Source organism: Cupressus sempervirens, chromosome 1 (assembly GCF_028749045.1).
Source record: "Cupressus sempervirens isolate cs-2001-9-10 chromosome 1, ASM2874904v1, whole genome shotgun sequence".
NCBI classification, from domain to species: Eukaryota; Viridiplantae; Streptophyta; class Pinopsida; order Cupressales; family Cupressaceae; genus Cupressus; species Cupressus sempervirens.
In genome coordinates this window covers 694,094,624-694,117,007 of record NC_143118.1, presented here as the reverse complement: position 1 = coordinate 694,117,007, position 22,384 = coordinate 694,094,624, and the positions used below count along the sequence as shown (strand labels likewise).

The window sequence follows — 22,384 nt, the reverse complement described above, 5'->3', positions numbered from 1 at the left end:
AAATAGATAAGTACACCATACACATGCAAATATGGGGTAAGTAATCATATAACTGCATATTAATAATCCATCTACTATCATCATGAGATAATTGAAAATCACTAATTAAACATATATATATCATCATTGAAATAATCATGAACATATGAAATAACTAAGTAACTCATCATGTAAACCAACTAAGTATGAAATAACATTTAATCAATCTGGTAACCAAGTACCGATAATCATAAAACATAATCATAGAATAGGCCTAAAAGAATCTAACAATAAAATAGAAGAGTCAACTAGGAGTGGGCATTACACTTCATCGTATTCCTAATGTTGTAACTCAAAATTTTGAATAACTTAGCACTATCTATTTACTTGGCACCTGAATCACTTGACATGTATAGTATACTTGGCACTTGAGTGACTTGGCACTAACTATCTTAATTTCTCAATATGTGTTGGTTGACAACTTATGCTTGGCATGCTTTGATCACTTGGGTTGCACTAATTTCTCAACTCACTCTAATCACTCGACATACACTATGTGCTTAACTTGCATTGTAATTCTATTAGATTATGACTAAGTGTTTTGTCATTGCCTTGTCAAAACCAATCCAAGATTAACAATCTCCCCCTTTGACATGAGTGCAAAAAAAACATTTTTTCATGGCATATACATTTGTACATTATGCATAAGTTAGATAATATATTATTCATTACCTAGCTCATATAGAAAACTTCAAAAAAATTCAAAATTTTGCAAAATTGTTGTTTCTCCCATAGTTCATTACTCCCCTAAGTAAATGCTTTATTTATGTTTCTTCTCTAATACTCCTACTGAGTAGATATTTACCTTAACAAACATTTTCCCTTCAAAATTTCATAATCCCCCTTTTTGACACTTATGTCATTTGGGTTGTACACTTACTATGTATTTGTCCAAAAATGGCTTGTGAAGCTCCATTATTATCTTCAAAGCTGCATCTCATTTATTGCATGCTACCTCTAGAGATTGAAACTAAATTTCTAACTAGGAAGCAAGGTCAACTAAGCCATCATGTGCTAAAATATGATAATCTTTCTTCATCAAAGTTTCTACATAGGCTAGTTCCTTATGCAACACTTTCATGTGAGGAGTTAGCATTGACTGTATGTTGATCAGAGTAGATATGATATTAGCATCTTGTGCTTACAACTCAGCAAGCCTACTATGAGTAGTTAGTAACCTCTAGAAATGTATTTGACTTTGACTAGGGGATAGCTTAATAGTACTACCTATGAGTTGTAGATCTTTTTGTTGCTGGTCAATAGCCCTATGGGTCCCTTGTGTGAATAATTCAACATTGCATAACTTAGAGTATAGAGAGAAGATATTCTCTAACACTATCTTCACACCTTCCATCTTGGTTTCTAGAGCAACCTATCTAAGTGCAATAGCACTAGATATCTTTTCCAATACCTTGGTATGAAAATTTCTTTCTGACCATTCAAATAAATTTACATTAGAATCTAGGTGTTCATCCTTTATCTTGCCCACAATAGTGACAAGTTTCTCTATGATAGGCTTATTTTCATTTAGTTTTGGGAGGCTAAAAGAATCAAAGAATATGTCTTTAATATCATGTAAGAATTTATTTTTCTTATATTCCCTCCTCAATATTTCTTGCCTCTTTTTCCTTTGAAGAGCTTCTTGTAGAATACTCATTTCTTCAATAGTCATTGTGTTTAAATTAAAGTTTGGGAGCTCAATCACTTTGTCTAAACTTACATCCTCAAATGATGTAACTTCAACACTCTTGGATGTGCTAGTACTCATCCTTGATATTTGCAGTGGTGTTTCATGGGTACTTGATCATTGAAGAGTTTGATTGCTAAGAGGAGATGTAGAAACTAGAAATGTGACCAATTTTTGTATAGCAATCTATTCCTCAAGCTTAGTAGTCAAATCCAACTCTTCGGTTCTGACATCTTTCTTCTGTACTTCACCCCGTTGTGGCAGTATAGGTATAGGACTTGCTTCCTAACTTGTGTGAACTTCAGTTCCATCCTTTTCAATAGTTACCACCATTAATAAAACTTAACTGTGTAGGTTTGATAGTAATGTACCTGCATGTTGTGCTTCTACCTCGTTCATCTAAAATATAACTATGGGCATTTCAGATGGTATCAATTGTGTAGCCTTTTTTTGTTCCTAGTTTATACTTTGATCTTGTGAGAGATCCTACAACTCCTTTTCTCTCACCTCTATAGATGGTGGCACATTTCATGTGTCTTTTGTTTTCTCCCTTGCAGATATAAGTTCTACCTTTTAAAATTCATCAACTCTCACCAATATAGAATTTGTGTATAGTATTGTTGCATTGGAAGAGTCCTATAGGATTTTCTTAAAGTCATCCTCTATAAAAGGATTTAGATTCTATGCTGAATTATCAAAAATATCTTTGATAATAACAACTAAGTCATGTTGACTCTCTTTATTTGTGTGTGGAGGACTAACACTCGGCACTTGTACATCCTGTACATCTTATTTTTCATCTTCACTTGTAGCCTCCTCTGTTGTTTCCTTAGTACCTACCACATCAACCTCCTTGACTGGGTTTTCATCCTTTTATTTCTCTCCTTCTACATTCTTCTCAAGTTCTTGCATTTCTTTCTCACCTTTCTTTGTGATTGTTAGAGTGGATAACTCATACATTGATTTCCAAATTGTTGTGCTTTTGTTAACCATGTCTTTAATATTCCTCTTCAAGATATGGAAAGCTTTGTATTTAGGGGTAAATTTACTTTTATACTTTTCCATAGCTTTAGCAGTCTTCCTTTTATCTAATTTTGTCATAACTTGGACTAGTGTTGTTTCCCTAATTTGTCTCTTATTTTGTAAGCTATATTGTCATTTCTTCGCAGATTTGTTATATAGACTTTTGGGTAAATAGTTGGCAATTTCAAGAGGAGTTCTCTTGAATGTAGCCATCATGTCATCTATGGCCTCCTCAACTTTATTCTTATCAACTTTTCCTAACTTTTCAAAATCTACATGCGTGAAACTAGATAAATCTGCATTTGTAATTATGTTTTCACACAAATTATCAATATCAGAAGAGGGATTGTGGCTTACCACCTTGTATTGACTCAAGTCATCTGACTCAGTCTTCTCCTCATTTGTATCCTTTTGAGGTGTGCTCTTCATCCTTAACCTTTTATAGGTCTTCTTAGCAGGCTCACTCGGCTATGTCATGTCAACTTCTCTCTTTCCTTTAGGCTTTGTCACTCGTGTATCCTTAACAGTTGTTTCCCTTGCTCTTGACCTAGTCATAGGTATAGTTGGCTTCTATTGTGGCTTCTTCATTGGCTTCTTTGTTTTCTCCACCATTTTCTCCTTTGCTTTCCTCTTCTTGGATTTATCTTTAGGTTCTTCCTCGACTTCTTCTCCCTCGACACCTTCTGCATCATCACCTTGATCTTCATCTAAGCTTAGTGTCGATTCTAATAGGGCTTGGCCCTATTCTTCCTCTTCATCATCATCTTCTTCTTCCTCTTCTCCACCTTCACCAAATCTCTCTTTCAGCTTCTTAACCAGTTTATTCTTCTTTCTAATCACTGTAGTTGTCTTCAAATCAATTGCAATTATGGATTTGGCTTCATCATAATTTCCAAATGGGGTTATACTCTTGTCAATATCTTCTACTAATAATGGTGTTATTGTTGCAGAGACTTCATCCACATTGATTTCATATGGCAAGGGTTTTAGCCATCTGACCCTAGGTATTGTTGCTTGCACATATGTGTGGTTTGGATCCACTAGGAAACAAACATCATCATAACTTTTTTCTACTAAGGATATAGGAATCCTCAATCTCTGCTTCATGGATTTCTTAAAATCCTAAAAATAACTAGTCATCATTGACTCAAAGTTATCTCCAAGATGCTTAATAAATTCTAAAATCTATTGTGCAATTGACCTGTTGGTCTTCCAAGAAACTTGATGAAAGATGGGAAAGGTTTTTTGCACATAAAAGAATATGCAAACAAGTAAAGAACCAAACTTGCATGATGCACTTTTTGCTTTCCTGGTGGTCTCTAAGTTTTCTAATAGTTGTTGTAGTTGTAAATCAGAAAGGTCATAGGAATGGTCTCTCTTTACTATCTTATAACCTAAATCAATAGCCAGACATGAAATATTATTCAGTCGACTAGGATGAAATAACTTTTGAGCTATCACTCTCACTACAAAGGAAACTAAGGGATCTAATATAGTGTCAATAGACATCCCTCTCTTATTCCACATTGCATATGTATTCTTTTCAATAGTTTCCTTTGCATCACTTCTCATACTCTTAGGTTGATCTAGGGTAGCATACCCTGATACTCAGTTTATAATCCTCTTTGTGATCTTAAATGATCCACCTTCCAACCAAATATAATTGTCATCTATGTAGCTCAAAATAATTTGAATCCATTTGGTCTTGAATATTTGAGGAAAATCTAGCACACACATTAACCCTTTGCGTTCAAGAATTTTATTCTCTTCCCTCAAGAATCCACTATCACATAGCTTATTGTAGGCATCTCTTATTTCCATATCTCCCACCTCTCCAATATTTCCATTATAATAGCATCTGACATATTGGATCATGAGAACCTTCGGTGGTAATAATGCACTAGACAAATCTCCCTTGTATGCAATTTTAGGAATAGCTCAAAATGGGGTTTCCCTAACATCATTACTTATCAATTGAACATTGAAAACCTCTTTCCCCTCTTTTCTAATAGCTGTAGAAGAGCTAGCTGCCATTTTGATTACCTAGGATTTGTGAGAAATAAAACAACATAACTCGGCAATAGCTAAATACCTTTCAAATCAAAAGAACAATGTCGAGTAGCTGTTGAATTTGGTTTGTCTAGAATATTATTTTGCAATTAACCTTTGTATTCTTTGTGCACTCTATAAACTTTAGTAAGTGAAAATGAGTCAAAAATTGAGTATATAACCCTTCATATTTGGCATTAAATGCTCAGTGTTTACATAGTTGTAAGCTTGGCTATCATAGGACTTTCAACATGCTCTTTTAACATAGCAAGTTCAACACTTACTACCATGTCTCCTTAACTTGGTTATAACTACTATTCCTCTCCATGCTTGGTAACAACAGTAAAATCTTCTATGCTTGGCACCAACATAAAAGACATTAAAAAACTATAGATTTTCTCTAGCTTCTAATCACTACATTGCCTCTTAATTCATGCATATATGATCTTTTTAGATCTTAGATTCTTGGACCTGATGTATAATATAACTTTTCAAATATCAGTGCCACACATACCTTATATTGCCTAGTTGGGGGTGATGTGATCACATGATCCACTGGATGAAGTCACCTCATCTGTGCTTGATGTACTACATCCTTCCTTCCATTTCTTGTTTATCTACACCTTTACCTTCTCAATATTGACCTTTTCTTTGCCTTTTTTGGTTTCATTTCTCAGTGCTGGTGACCTAGTTGGATAGATTCTACTGTCATGACCAATCTTGAGACAACTAAACAATGTAGTCTCACTCAATCATCTATTATAGTTGCCTCTAAAATGTGTTCTAATGCAATTCTTAGGAACATGTCCATATTCTTGACAATAGTGATAGTTGTACCTTGTGTTGTAATCTCAATCATAAGAATTTCCATTTTTTTTTACCATTATCTTCTTGTTTGATGTCCACTTGGACTTAGATTTATATTCATATGCTTTGTGTCCATACTTTTGACAATTGTAGCAGTATCCTTCAAATATTTTAGTTCTCATGGTCTTGGTCTTGCATTCATTTGCCTAATGTCCTTGTTTGCTGCAGTTGTAACAATTTCCTCTATAATTCTACTTAGGGTTCTGGTTGACAGTTTTGCTCCTACAAACATCTATTTTATGACCCAATTTTCCACAATCATGATAAGTAGGTTTGTAGTTCTTACCTTTTTAATTCCTTTTCTCACTACTTTTAGATGTGTCTCCTTTCTCAACATTAGTGTATCCCAATCCAACTGTATCATTGTTAGGTCTTGGAGATTTCATCAGTTTCTCAAAGTGTTTGATGACCTTACTTGGTTTGTTGAATCTTTCAATGAATTCCTTTTCTGCTCTTAGTTCATTTCTTAGTTGATAATTTTGTAACTTTAGGGTTGTGATCTCAATGCCCTTTCCATTCAATTCATGGTTTGCAAGCACCAATTGATTCATTATATCCAATTGCATGTTAGCAAGCTTTTGCACATCTGATGTCTTCTCTTCAATTCTGTTAGTCAGTATCCTTTTGTCATCTTCAATCATGAATTTTTCTTCCACATCTTTCTTTTTCTATTCTGTCACCTCACATAACAATACTAATTGGACTTCTTGTTCTATTTTGAGATTTCTGATCTCTTTAGTAGGGTATTATTCTTTTCCATCATATCTGCAACTCTTGCGTCAAAATCACTTGAGTTTCCATCCTCAAAAAATCAAGTAGTGTCTTCTTCTTAGTATTGAGTATCATTTTTTTGAATAGCCAGTTCCTTTCTTCTATTCAATGAACAATACAACTCATCTCTTGTCTCCTTGAGTTGATGTAGGGAAAGTTGTATTTCAATCTTCTGGTTCTCAATAGTATTTCCTAACTTGTAGACATTCATCTTCAAGATATTACCTCTGAAGTTGTAAAATTTTCCTTTCTATAGAATAAATCTCTGATACCAATTGTTGGAAATAAAAATGGGAAAGTAAGTTATTACCTCTAAAATATATCACCAACATCCATCTCATAACTTAACTTGTAAACTGAAATAAGATAACATGCATCACATCCATAGCATAAAGTAAATAACACATAACATAGAAAATTGGTTACCCAAAAACCCTCCAATGAGAAGGTAAAACTAGGGTGGGGATGCCACCCATAAATCTTCACTAGTGTAGTTGTAAAGTGTGGCCTATTATGGCTACAATGTGTTTGATCATAATCTATGATCTACCCTGTGAAAAGTATGCCCTATTAAAGGCTTACAAAGACTATTAGGTCTCAAATTTTTAGAGGATTCAAACTTACAATGAAGCAAGCATTCAGTTAAGAGATTTAAAAAATCTTGTTGGGACTACTTGGTTAAGATATTTTCTCTGTATCACCTATTAGAATGATTCAACACCATGATCCTTCTGTTAGCACCTTTCTACTTGATCTCAGATCTTCTCCTTACTGATTAAACCTTGACCCTCCTAATAAGATGTGTCTCCTCTATCCTTTCACTTCTATACTCTGTTCTTCTCAAATTTCTTCTTCAATGCATGGCTCTTTCATAGCCATCTCAGCCACCATGAATGCTCTCTATACTCTTACATTCATCTCTCACACACATTACAAACTCTTTAGGGATTTCCTTGTTAGATAAGCATTGGTGAAGATGAATTAGGTAAGAATCAATAGTTGTGGTTGATCTATATTGTCACCTTAAGCTTCCCTTTTTCTAATTGGTTGCATGTATTATATAGGCATTCACAGTATACCTCCATACTTATCTTTCATAATTGTAAAATATGATTATGTCATCCCAAAAATGGTTTACATAGAATTTTTTACCATTATAGATAATTATGCCAAAAATTGTTCACTCGACATCTAAAGACTCTGATGCTCGACCTTCACTATGCTCCTAATGTTGTAACTTGACTTATGAATAGCTTGGTACTATCTGTTTGCTCAACATCTGACTCAATCAACATGTATAGTCTACTCGACACTTAAGTGACTCGACGCTAACTATCTATATTGTTCGACATGTATTGGATGATAGCTTATGCTTGGCATGCTTTGATCACTCGACTCACACAGATTTCTTGACTCGCTCTGATCACTTGGCATACACTATGTTCTTGACTTGCTAGTTTTGCTAGATTATGGCTAAGTGTTTTGTCACTGCCTTGTCAAAACCAATTTGAGATTAACATAGAAAACACATGCATAATATAATAGTGATACAATTTATATGCTAAAAGAAGAAAACTATAAATACAAGAAAAACTTGAATATAATTTGACTCAAAAACTACACAATTGACTCTTGATAATAATGTCAAAAAATCATAAATACAAATGAGTTTTGGATTTTAGAAAATTAGAAAACATATGTATAATATAATAGTGATACAATTTATATGCTAAAAGAAGAAAACTATAAATACAAGATAAACTTGATATAATTTGACTCAAAAACTACACAATTGACTCTTGATAACAATAATTTAATTATTTGGCTAAAGCGATGGCTCTACTTTGGGGTCTACAATTGATTAGTGAAATGAAAATAAAGGAAATAACTATAGAAGGTGACTCCAAATTAATAATTGATATGGCAAGGGAGCTTCTCAACCTAGCTAGAATATCGAAACTATCATCACAGATATTAGACATATCATAAATGGGATGGAAAAAGTCTAGTTGCAACACATATGTAGGGAAGGTAATATGGTGGCAGATGTTGCGGCTTCCATGGGGTTTGAATTAAAGGAAATGATGTGTTGGAGAAGCATGGATATCCTAAAGGAGGAAATTAAGATTTTGATCTACAAGGAAAGTGGGGGAACAAAAATTAAGCATGGCTACACAAATAAATATTAGTGCCAATTTTGGCAGCATTATATCTAGAAAGGTGAAATTTGCTAAATTTAATAAAAATAATAAGGGAAAGATGATGAGACACCATCGTATAGACTGGATAATAAATAGTTGCAATTTGAGATATGAGTTACTTCGCCATTATGGTAACATAACATGAAATTTAAATTATTTCCTTTTTGAAAGTACAAAAGATATATTTTTCGATTCTGTCAGAGATTTTAGGGATGGTAGAGTAATGATGCCAAGTACACACGAATCCCATAATGAAAATGAATGAGATTTTGAAGCACCCAAAAAAATAGCTTGCGGGAAGTTTAAAGACCCTATAGAGGTTATTTGCATCATTGTTGTGTTGTTGAGGTTTAATACTTTCATTGTTGATAGAAATATTGATGACAAGAAGGTTCAAATGCAAATTACTGAAGTTGGTGGATCACGAGTTAGCGGGGAATAAATGGGTGGAGATTTGAATCAATTGGAGCCAACAAAGATGGAAAATTTCAAAGATAGGATGGCAACCTAGTTCCTGTTAAAAGAAGGGGGATTTCTTCCTTATGCAGGCAATGGCAGGGTATGACAAAAATTGTTCTCTTCATTTTATGAATAGTTGGAATGATTGTAGGGTTACCATAAATGGTACTACGTTCCAAGTTAATGTGGATGTTATTGCAATGGCTACTAGGTTGTCCATGAAGGGGAAGAAATGAAAGAAGGTTACAAAAATGGTGGACAAGGCCAACATGAACAGATTTTTTGCAGAAAATGAAGAACTTGTTCACTATAGAGGAGGCTTTCGAAGGGATAAGCTACATCTCCATGGGAAGATGTTTGTCTGGTGTTAATGAAGTACCTCAAGCTCGAAGGCAAGTTTGGAGTTTATTATTATTATCACTTCCCCCTTCTAAACCATTTTAGAAATAAAGACTTCATTTCTATTCTATTCTTTCTGTTACATTCCCTTGAGGATATGATTAGTGATGTTAGGGAGAAGATAAGTAAGGGTAATAATTTTACCATCATCCACCAAGGCCTAATTTTTAGACTCTACCAATTCCATCTTGCCCTCTGCCCCCTAGGGTTGTTGTGGTTGAAATACCAGCACTGGTACCAAAATCCACACTCCACGCCCTTCCCCTAGTAGAGAAAATGAGAAAAAGAAAAACCTAGAATTGGTCATTGAACATAATGGTAGTAAAAAAAATCAAAATTGAAAAATTAGTGGAGGTGGAAATTGAGGAGTCAGAAGAGGAAGGAGGTGGAAAGGGTAGGAGAAGGTCGGGAAGGCTTGTAAAAATACATGCAAGGTATAAACAAAAAGCTAATAGATACAGGGTTGATGAGGTAGAGGAGGAGAGTTCAGAAAATAATGAAAGAGAATTGGAGAAGGAGAAACATTCTGACTCCAAGAGAGAAAAGGGGAATGAGGAGAAAGAAAAAAGTGAAAACTCTATTGATAATACCCAAGTGTCTGCTAGTACTACCCAAGTGTCTGCTGGTATTGTCAATACCATTGAGACTATACATGTGTTGATGAGCTTTACCCTGTAGCCTATTACCTTCTGTGAGGACAACAACAAAGTGGACACCTCTCCTATCACCATCTCCTCCCCGGTAACGGAAAAAATCAATGTTTTTACTAACCCTCAGGTTTTGCATGATGAGAACCAACCCTTGACAAAGACTAAAGAGGTGTATTCAAATGATGAAAAAGAAAATAAGGAGAGAGAGGAGGAATAGAAAGAGAAGAAGGCACAACTTGAAAAAGGGTCAAATCCTTAGAGGAGGGTTTCTACTCCTCTAAATTTGCACTAAAGGTTACTCATGCTGCTGCTACCACCCTCCAATTGCTGGCGCAGGTGAAGGACGAAACAAGGCTGGACATGGAGGATAACAAGCTCCTCTATAAGTTTCTTGCTAAGGACTGGGCTAGGGTGCTTTTGGCTGGGAAAAGAAAGGAAAAGGATGAAAAATAATATGGGGTATTATGATCCTAGTTGTTTTTTTGTATTCGACTGCTATCTGGGTTGTTGGTTGACAAATCTTACTCAGACTTGGGTAGGCTTGTTTTTGCCAATAGTTTTATATTCTGAACCTTAATAGTATGTTAAGTAATATAGGTTTTGACACTAGAATAAATGTTACACGGATATATGTAAATGGTAGTGTTTCATTTCTGGGATGGGTTGGTTTGCTTATACCAACAATTTATACTTTGAACAATCATAGTATGGTTAGCACTACAGCTGTTAATTTAGTTTGGTTAATTCTCTACTAGTTGGTTGTTTCTTGGTTGTCAGTGTAGTTCTTTATTACAGTGATGCCTCCTGTTTGTTTTTGTTGGTAGAGTGTTGGTTGCCAACATTTTATTTGTAAGGGCCAACCCCCTAATTTTGGTCGCTTTATATTTCAAAAACAATATCACAAAAGCATAAATACAAATAAGTTTGGATTTTAGAAAATTAGAAAACATATACATAATATAATACTGATACAATTTATATGTCAAAAGAATAAAACTATAAATACAGGAAAAACTTGAACCTATATAGACCACATCCCTTGTGCAAAATCTAAGATGACATAGTACAAATTCTCAAACCCAAGAATATTCAAATTCATAATCTTTACCAAAACTATTCTCTTCTATCATCAAAACAAATTACTTTATCCACTTTACATCTACTTTCTTAAAATAATGTTTATATCATAAGTCCATATTTCTACAAGACAGACGATAATTAGTCTAAGTTAATAGGCTCACGTTAATCATAATAAAGTATGAAATCACTATTCATGAATGACTCTTGAATTGATAAAATGGAAAGAGATGTTTATTAGAACTTTGCCCCACTTTGAACTAAACAATTCAATTATAGAAGTAGGGTAGAAGAAACCCTACAAACAATTCTTAAATATAATCTAATTTTAAATTTCTAATCACTTCTGGTAATAAATATACATAGAAGAAAAACAAAATTAAATATATAAAATAATGAAATAATTATAATATTGAAATAAAGTACCATACTCGGAAAGCCCATAGTTTACCCTTTCTTGTGGGCTTGGGCTGCTTTGGTTTGCACATCTTCAATGTACCCTAAGATCCTTAACTTGCTTTGGAAAAGACTTCCCTTGTTTCTACAAGTCTTCCGTGATTACGTTATCATGATCTTTGTAGTTCACGAAGAAGTGAAAAAATCAACTAAAGAAGCACTCGTACGACATTCAAACTAATTATTCAATGTTATAAACTCATCTACAACCTTGGATACCAAAAAAGAAAATGAGGTTTAGAAAAAAGGGCACATATTCGTCATCTAGAGATTCTCATATGATTTATACCTTTCTTTTTCTGAAGTAATGCGTTTGATTCAGTCAAGTATTAGCGAATCCCTTTTCAATGTAATATCTTTTTGTTCCTGCCGACGAGGAGACTTATGTCATTATGGATTATAAAATTATACTTGGGGTTATTTAAGCTCATGTTTTTAAGGCGGTGTGATTTTTTTATGAAGAAAGATTTAATGTAAGTGCAATTTGCAGGTAGTGGTTAAACACTAACCTAAAACTAAAAGGTAAAATAAAATATATAAGAGAAGTTTAGAAGAAAAATGGCCCCCTTCAATAAGATATACTTTTTTAATTTGATGTTTAGATGTTGTTCAATTTGTGAGCTATTTAATTTGTTAATAAATTAGGTATACTTAAATATGTATAAAATACTATCATTTTCTTAGTTGGCAAGGTCATAAATAAGAACTATATTTTAAAGACTTAGAGATACTATTTACTTTTTATTTTTTAAATTAATTTTTTTTATTCAATTTACGAAAAACATTTATAAGAAAAATAAATTTCAATTGTGTATCGTACATAAATTAGTAAATTTCTATTCAATAAACAATCTAATTCATGGTAAGAATCTTGGATTAATCTAGTGAAATAAAAGTATAAAAGTTACATATCTAAAATAATAATGCTTGACTATAGTGTAAATGGGGATCATAGTGAGCATGATGTCACTTACTTATATTCTCCCTTACTTATTTTCTTACTTATTCTCTTACATCTTCACTATAGATCACACTATGATGTTTAGAAAATAGAAATTACACCATCAAATCCGAAAGAAAAAAGAACAAAAATAGATTGAAATAATGAATGAATAAAACAAAAGAATATAATAATGATAAGATTAAGTTAACATCGAATCATTTACAAATTTCTTTTGGGAAAAAACATTTTATACTATAAAATACAAATTAAACTATCAAAATTTAGTTCATTATTAATTCAAAGATTGCAATTTAACCAAAATCATGGCCAAAGAGACTCGCATAAATTTAATAATAATAAACAGCTAAACTCATACATATATTCCTAAAGTTGGAAGGATTATGGAGAAAACACTAAACCATATTAATACGTAATTATTGATTTATTAAACAAAATTCCAGTGGTCACGAGTACGACCCACCCCTGGTCCATCTAATATTCCTATTTTTATTCAATTTATGAAAAACATTTACAAGAAAAATAAATCTCAATTGTGTATCGTACATAAATTAGTAAATTTCTATTCAATAAACAATCTAATTCATGGTAAGAATCTTGGATTAATCTAGTGAAATAAAAGTATAAAAGTTACATATCTAAAATAATAATGCTTGGCTATAGTGTAAATGGGGATCATAGTGAGCATGATGTCACTTACTTATATTCTCCCTTACTTATTTTCTTACTTATTCTCTTACATCTTCACTATAGATCACACTATGATGTTTAGAAAATAGAAATTACACCATCAAATCCGAAAGAAAAAAGAACAAAAATAGATTGAAATAATGAATGAATAAAACAAAAGAATATAATAATGACAAGATTAAGTTAACATCGAATCATTTACAAATTTCTTTTGGGAAAAAACATTTTATACTATAAAATACAAATTAAACTATCAAAATTTAATTCATTATTAATTCAAAGATTGCAATTTAACCAAAATCATGGCCAAAGGGACTCGCTTAAATTTAATAATAATAAACAGCTAACGTCAAACTCATACATATATTCCTAAAGTTGGAAGGATCATGGAGAAAACACTAAACCATATTAATACGTAATTATTGATTTATTAAAACAAAATCCCAGTGGTCACGAGTACGACCCACCCCTGGTCCATCTAATATTCCTACTTCGAGGCTCCGCCACCTACAACTTAATAAAAAGCGCGAATATTCGACAGGATATTCTCTTTATCCGGATTAAAGATACTTCATAGACAAGGCTAAAAAGAAGATATTTTTTGGGTCAAATAAACCGGTGATGAAATCAAGACTACGTTGGAAATTCATGATTATCTCCGTTATTCGTCCTTATTACCGACAAATACAAAATATCAGTAATATGCCGCCGGAACCTGCCGGCGCAAAGGAACGATAACGTGTTTCACGTTCTGTCATTTGTTTTTTGTTTATATACTTGCAAAATGTTCGTGTTGAAACAGGAGAATAAGTGCTTGAAAATCATGCACACTGTAGATCATATTCTTTTCTCCATACATTTTGCCCCTTCGGAATCTGTTCTGTGAACATTCCATATATATTATAAAAGGCTCTTCTGTTTCTAGTCCTCCTAGGTAGTGTCTGCTTAACACTGTGCTTGACGTAAATTGCCGTTAACAGACGGTAATTAGCTGTATTTTGATGGCGAACGTAGAGTCTGGAGTTCAGGCCCCTGAAGACCCTGCCGACAAAGGTTCGAATCCCGCCGCGCTGCTTTTGCACAGTCAGGTTGCTAAGATCAAAGCGGAAGATGAAGATCTGCTGAGGCTGAGCCCTCGAGAACGGCTCGCTATTTTCAATTTCAGCTCGCAAATGAAGGATCTTTTTCTGGCAGGAAATTCCGGCAGACCGGTGTTTCGATCGCCTTTAGGGCTCAACAGGACGGAGCCGGCGGCGGGGATTCAGGCGAGCAGATGAGTGAAAATATTTGGGGGATTTCTGTCTATAGGCTTTTGTGTACATATTTTTGTGGTTTGATTATTAAACTGTTTTGATCCCTGGCGTTTGGAGATTTTAGAAGAGAGGTGGATTTTCTTGCGATTCGTCTCTCCAGATCTGAATTTGAAACCTGCAATATGTAATGTTTGTTTTCAGGGTTTGCCGAGCAGGATAAGGTGTTGAAGTAACAGAAAGGGCTTTTCTTATGTATATGTGCATTTGTATTTCACCGTGTTAAAGAAAATATATACTTTTTTCTGTTATAGTTTCTAAATGTTTGTCGATTTAAAGATGATGTAAGCTCAATTCACAAAAAAATGTTTTTTCAGAATTATTAGATTTTCCTCTGTTCACCGTCTGGTAGGATAATTTTTCGTGTTTTTGTTTGGCATTGATCAAAGCTGGAAAAAATTACAATGGAAATAAATGATAATCAATTTGTCAAATTTTTGTTTTTAATGGATAAAGGTGAAAGAATTACAATGAAACTGAATGACAGCTCAAAGAGAGGACTGCAGAAAAAAGAGAACATGATTTCATCTATCTATAATGATTCGGAGTAATTTATTTATAATTCTATATAAATAAATATATATATAATAATTTATAAGGGTTGGAATTACTTTATTTATAATTTTTTTAAAAATAATTATATATGTAATTATTTCTAATGATTTGAAGCATTTTATTTATAATTTTATAAATATAAATATATCTGGAATGACCTTTTGCTTAAAAATGTGCTGTTAGATTATTTTTATTTCAGAATTTTGAATCACACAATCTTGTCAAGGTTTTGATATTTTTTTAAAAATAAAAAGTTGGAAGCAAAAGTTTTAACCATTTAGTATAAACAGTGAGTGAATTTCCACAATTCATAAGAATTCTTTTAAATTTAAATTTGAGACTCCTAGATATCAATATTGTTAACTATCAAATTTACACTCTTGAAATTGGATCATATGTCTTTTTTCCCCAACCTTCAAAAAGTAGGCACAAGGATTTAATCATAAGTAGATGGTTTAGAACATTTGTGAATGATTTGATTTAATTCTTAATATTGTGGTTTAGAACATTTGTGAATGATTTGATTTAATTCTTAATATTGTGCTCTCTTGAAAAAGCAAAAATGCCAAGTTTGCCATATTCACAAATGACAAAATGAATTCACAATGACGACTTCAGCCGTCAGCATCTGATTCTCTCTGATTGTATGAATGTTGGATTCTTATTATTTATCTTCATTCTAAATTTTTTTTGGGTTCATGGATATTGGAATTATAATATTGGTTGTTTATTTATTTGTGTTGGAAAAAAACATTTGACATACTTTGTTGATGAGAGCAAAGATAGTCCGACACTTGGAAAGGTCGTAATCAGTGAAAGAACGTACAAGGTAAACAACATTAATTCAAAATTATTGAATTGTTGCACATTCACCCAAGTACCTCTAAGATTCCTACTTCGATGCACCCCACTCAACTACTCTGCCAAGCATACGCCAACGTCCGGTGAGATATTCTCCCAAAGTAACAAACCAATTAAAGCTACTTGCAGAGGTGTCAAACAAGCAATGGCAGTTACGCAGAGGCACTCCATGCTTGCGTCATTCTTTCAATCATTTATCTCTATTTATTTATTTTTATTATTCATAATTTGTATAACAAGAGTTTTGTTGGAGTTGTGTTCTTGTCTATTGCAATATGTGACAATTTGGACTTAAAGAAATAATACACTTTCATTTTTCAACAAGTTTTTAGATTTTAGAAAGTTAAAAAAATTAAATCTTAGTAAAATATAATTATTTATTTATTAAGCTTATTCTATTTTTAATTTTTTTTAAAATTTTGTATAATATTTTATTAAAGACTTTATTTTTATTTTTATTTTAAGAGAATATTTGTATTAAATTAGTATTTTTTTAGGCTAGTTTTTTTTTTTTTTTAATTTAAATTTTCTTTTGGTACTATCAAATTGGTAATATTTTTGGAAGGGATCACACTTGAAGGTTCTTATCATTTGTCCACTTTCACATACAAGACTTTCTTATTTTACATTTTGAATGTAAGATTAATTCAATAACGTATAAAAGATATTATATAATTAATGCTAGTTATAATATATATGCAAAAATGATAATAATACTAAAAAATAATATTTCCTAAGCAAATATAAAGATTACTTGATTAATATTGTAATTTGTACATGATGGAATCGCGTATTCATGAGACCTTAGTACAGAGTGCAATTAAAATAACAATGAACTAATCTAGACCCAAGAAGACATTGTTAAATAACGACTCTAAGAACATCTCATGCTTCCCTAATTACAATTGCTAAAATTGCTCTCAAACCAACATCTTAGTGAGAGTTCTAGAATGAGACTATGATATTAATGCAGATCTATTGTAAGGAAGCTAAGGTGCGTGGAATTGCTTCCTACACTAATCTTTGAGAGGACGATTATGCAAATTCAACTAACTATTGTAGAGATCTCAATAAATGCATAATAACGTAATAAAAATAACAATGAATGCATAACACAATGATTACCATGGGAAAAGCCTTCTCAGAGAAAAACCCACCCTCAATGCAAGTTATAACGTATTGTAATTTATCTCAAATCTAGAAGATTACAATACACTTGCAATGCAAGTTCTTACAGGAGCACATCTCCACAACTCGAACTTGGACTCGGACTCAGAGAGATTCCTTCTAGCACTAGTCTTGCAAACTGAACTTGATGATTCAAACACCTCCCCAAGCCCTCCTTTTATAGTGATTTGCCACTTGGAAACCATTTGTGTTTTTACAAAACCATGAGCCAAAACCATGGAAAAATAAACCATGCCACATGTTATCCACTTGTAATTTGTAACTCCAAGAATACCATTTTCGTCCTCTAGTTTAGACCCCCATAAAAGTCATATAATGAGTTGTTTACACTCAAAAAATAGCCCTTCTACATTGTTCTAGAGACTAGACACATTTTTAACAACTCATACACCTTTTTCCAACTCATAAACATGTGCAAAACTATCACAAACAAATTCTAGAATTTTCTAAAAAAAAATTAGAGTTTTTTGAAAAAAGCTTGCAAGGTTGAGACATAATTCTCAACATTCTCCCGCTTGTCGAACACTTTGCAAGAGTCAGGGGATCCATAGTGTCATGGACTTAATTGCCAGGAGTCGAGAGGCCCATAGATTCCGAACACCATCTGCACTTCTTTGTGCTCACGTGCTTAGTTAATGTATCAACAACATTCACCAAAGTCTCCACCTTTTCCAGCTTCACCTTGCCATTCTCGACCATATCTCTCACAAAATGACATTGTACATCAGTGTGCTTGGTCCTGTCATGAAATGTTAGGTTCTTCGCTAGGTAAATTGCACTCTAACTGTCATTATAAATTGTCACTACACCTTGTTTGAACTCTATATCTGAACACAATCTCTTAAGCTAGATGGCTTCCTTGCAGGCATGAGTAGCTACCATATACTTTTCCTCTATAGTGGACAAAACGACCATAGCTTGTTGCTTGCTCATCCAACTGATTGCACCACCGAATAATGTAAACACATATGCACTGGTGGATCTTCTTTTATCAACATCGCTATCCCAGTCTGAATCCACATAGCCTTGAATATCCAAGGAATGCTCATATCCTATTCCATGAAAACATATAAAGTACTTTGAGGTACCCTGCAAGTATCTAAAAACTCTTTTTACTGCTTCCCAATGTGCTCTTCCTGGATTAGACATATAATGGGAAAGTACTCCCATTGCTTGGGCAATGTCTGGTCTTATACAGACCATAGCATACATCAAACTTCCAACAACAATATGATATGGTAATCGACTCATCTCTTCCATCTCCAATGGGGATGAAGGACACTATGAGCTAGAAAGTTGTGTTCCCATAGTAATAAGAACACTCAATCATCAAGAATCATGCATATTGAATCTTCTTAGAATATTACCAACATACTTACTTTGGCCTAGCCAAAGCTTTTTATTTTGTTTATCTCTTATAATCTCCATTCCTAGAATGTACTTTGTTGCACCAAGTTCTTTCATTTCAAACTTTGCTAAGAACTGAGATTTTAATTCTGCAATCAAACCTTTTCCTTTGCCAATAAACATGTCATCAACATATAAGGCAATAACCAGAAAATAATCACCATCAGACTTGTCGTATATGTAGTGATCAGATTTGGATTGCACAAATCCAAAACTCAATACATATGTATCAAACTTCTGGTACCACATCTTAGGACTTTGTTTTAAACCATACAAGGATTTCTTCAATTTATAGACCAAATGACTTTTACCTTTCACCACAAAGTGCTCTGGCTATGTCATATAAATTTCTTCCTCCAAATCTTCATGAAGGAAAGTTGTCTTCACATCAATCTACTCAACTTCTAGATCGTAAGCTATTGCAATAGAAAGTAAAAATCAAATGGATGTAATTTTTGCTACATGAGAATTTTTTTTACCATAATCAATTCCTGTGACTTGGGAGTAACCTTTTGCAAACAATCATGCTTTATACTTCTCAATGCTTCCATTTGAAGCCATCTTCCTTTTGAACACCCATTTACAACCAACATGTTTCCATCCTTCAGGAAATGGTACAAGGTCCCATGTGTCATTCCTGTTAAGAGATGCCATCTCTTCTTCCATGGCTATCTATCTCTTCTTCCATGGCTATCTTCTAGGACTCTGAATCATTCATACCAAGAGCCTCTTCTACAGATTTCGGTTCATCAATATTAGCATTCAAAACAAATACACACCTCCAATCATCAAGAGAATATCCATACCTTTCTGGTGCTTTCCTCTATCTACTAGACCTTCGAACAAGATTTGGTTCAGGTTCATGTTCATGATCAAGTTCTCCCTCTTCCTCTAATGATTTAGAACTTGTAGAGTTCTCTTTAACAACTTGTCTTTCTAAGGGCCTCAATTCAAATTTCTCAAGTGTAGTAGGAAGTTGAATCACATCTTTCTTTTCTTTTATCTGTTCTGGTTGCACTATAACAGAAGAAGGCTTAGTTTCTCTAAAAATAACACTTCTAGAGTAAACTACCTTTTGTGCAATAGGATCCTAAATCTTGTATCCTTTCACACCATAACTATATTCGATGAAGATACATTTGACAGCTTTGTTGTCCAATTTTGTTTGCTTCTCCTTTAGCACATGAGCATATGCCTCACAACCAAAAACTCTCAGATGGCTAAGTGAAGGCTTATGGCCCGACCATGCTTCCATTGGTGTCTAATCAACAAGAGCTGATGTAGGAGACCTATTTATCAGGTAGCAAGCAATGGCTACAACTTTGGCCCAAAATTTTTGTTCTAGTCCAACTTCACTCAGCATACTCCTAGCCTTCTCCATCAAGGTACTGTTCATTCTTTCTGCAACTCCATTCTGCTGTGGAGAATATGGAGTTATTTTCTCTCTTTTAATACCATAATCTTTACAAATCGTGTCAAAATCATTGGAGTAGTATTCACCTCCATTATCAGTACTCAAACATTTTATCTTCTTTCCAGTCTACAACTCAACCATTGCTTTAAATTCTTTGAAATGACTGAAAACTTCATCTTTACTTCTATAAAAAAACCCATGTTCTTCTATTGAAATTATCAACGAAAGAAACATAATAAATTGATCTACCAATAGAAGGAACATCAACTAGACCAAATACATCTGAATGGATTAGATCCAAAGTACATGAGGACTTATGAGAACTTGAGTAAAACTAAATGCGGTTTTGTTTACCATAGATACCATGCTCACAAAAATCAAAATCAAGATTGTAGTTATTCAACCCATCAACATGGTTTTTGTTCTTTATGGTTCATATACCATTCTCACCTATGTGGTTGAGTCTTCAGTGCCATAACATAGTCTTCTCTGCAGGTAATTTTGATTCAATAGATAGAGCACCCTTGGGTACCCAAAAACCATGACCATTTGTGGAAAGAGAAACCCTCCCCTTCTCCAAAAAAGTAGCCCTCTTCACAATCTTATTAGAAGTACTATTGCACTCAATCATGCATGCATCAAGCTGGTACAATGTACCCAATCTGCTTCCTCTTGCTATTACCATAGCACATCTCACCATTTTCACACCTGCTTCAGAAAACTATACATGCACACCCGCATCTATTAGTTTACTAATAGATAACAAATTCCTTGCTAGTCCCAAGATATGCAAGACACCATCAAATCTTCTAATTCTACCATCAGAAAATTTCACACAAATACTTCCATGACCAACAATATCAAGAACTGAGTTATCACCCAAACACACCTTACCACCATCAAACTTTTCATATTTACTAAACCAATCTCTATTAGGAGTCATGTGAAAATATGCACCCGAGTCTATCAACCATGCATTATCACTTGCATGAGTGGCCAAGGTTGTGATGAAAGCATCTCCATCTTCCTTCTCGGGCTCAGAATCAGAATCTTACTTTTTCTTTTTCTATTCCTCTTTGCAGTCCTTTTGGAAGTGTCCAGGTTTGCCACAATTCCAATAGGTCACCTTGGACTTACCACGAGATTTTGATCTCCCCTTATTCTTGGACTTAAAATGGCCATGATGCTTCTCGTTCTTGCCTCTTTCCTTTGGTCTTCCTCGAACACTCAAAGCCTCTTTGGCATTCAAAGAGACCTTCCTTCTCATCTCTTTAGGAAGTCAAGAACTAACAATGTCTTCCATCTTCAAGACAACTAAAGTGCTCCCTATGGCCATGACAAGGCTGTCCCATGAGTCTGGCAATGAACATAGCAATATTTGGCACCTTTCTTCTTCATCCATCCACACCCCAACTGAGGTTAACTTTGTCAAAAACATATTAAAACTTTCATGATGCTCAAAAATCTGTCCACCTTCTTCCATTCTCAAGAAATACAACTTCTTCCTCAAGAAAATCTTGTTCACAAGTGATTTCGCTTGATCTTCATGGTAGGTTCTTCATGGACATTAATTAGTATAGAGTCTGCAAGACACAATCTAATGAGACTTTTAGCTTTTTTGTCTCTCACATGATACTCTACAACTGAAGTTGGATCTATGGGCCTTAGCTTCTTTTCATTTACTACATCCCATAGATCTCGATCAATCAATAGATCTTCCATCTTCAACTTCCAAATTTCAAATTTTGTGCCATAAAACTTCTCTACATCAATCCTCCCTGATGTGTTTGCCATCTTTGCAATCTTGCAACACAGAAATAAAAACCTTTGTGCAAGCTCCCTCTCAAACCTTGATTAGCTCAAAAAACTCTATACCTAACAAATAGAACAAAAAATGGCCAGGCTCTGATACCACTTGTAAGGAAGCTTAGGTGTGCAAAATCGTTTCCTAAACTAATCTTTGAGAGGACAATTATGCAAATTCAACTAACTATTGCAAAGATATCAAGAAATGCATAATAACATAATAAAAATAACAACGAACGCTTAACATAGTGATTACCGTGGGGAAACCCTTACAGGAGAAAAACCCCACCCTCCAAAACTTGCACAATGTATTCTCAAATCTAGAAGATTACAATACACTTGCAATGCAAGTTCTTATAAGAGCGCATCACCACAACTCAAACTCAGACTCAGATTCAGAGAGATTCCTTCTAGCACTAGTCTTGCAAACTAAACTCGATGATTCAAACACCTCCCCAAGCCATCCTTTTATAGTGATGGTTTTACAAAACCATGAGCCAAAACCATGGGCAAA

The 22,384-nt window shown here is 33.7% G+C and overlaps 1 protein-coding gene across 1 annotated transcript; it reads left to right on the top strand.

Moving 5' to 3' along the window:
* The first annotated feature begins 13,988 nt into the window (after positions 1-13,988).
* Positions 13,989-14,901, top strand: LOC149579836 (uncharacterized). The gene has a single exon (XM_089787269.1). It carries the CDS (start codon positions 14,331-14,333, stop codon positions 14,604-14,606), a length of 276 nt encoding a protein of 91 aa, XP_089643395.1. The 5' UTR covers positions 13,989-14,330; the 3' UTR covers positions 14,607-14,901.
* The last annotated feature ends 7,483 nt before the right edge of the window (positions 14,902-22,384 follow it).

Bases quoted from the DNA above. Each gene is read 5' to 3' on its own strand.
- LOC149579836 (XM_089787269.1), top strand. From the start codon at position 14,331: ATGGCGAACGTAGAGTCTGGAGTTCAGGCCCCTGAAGACCCTGCCGAC.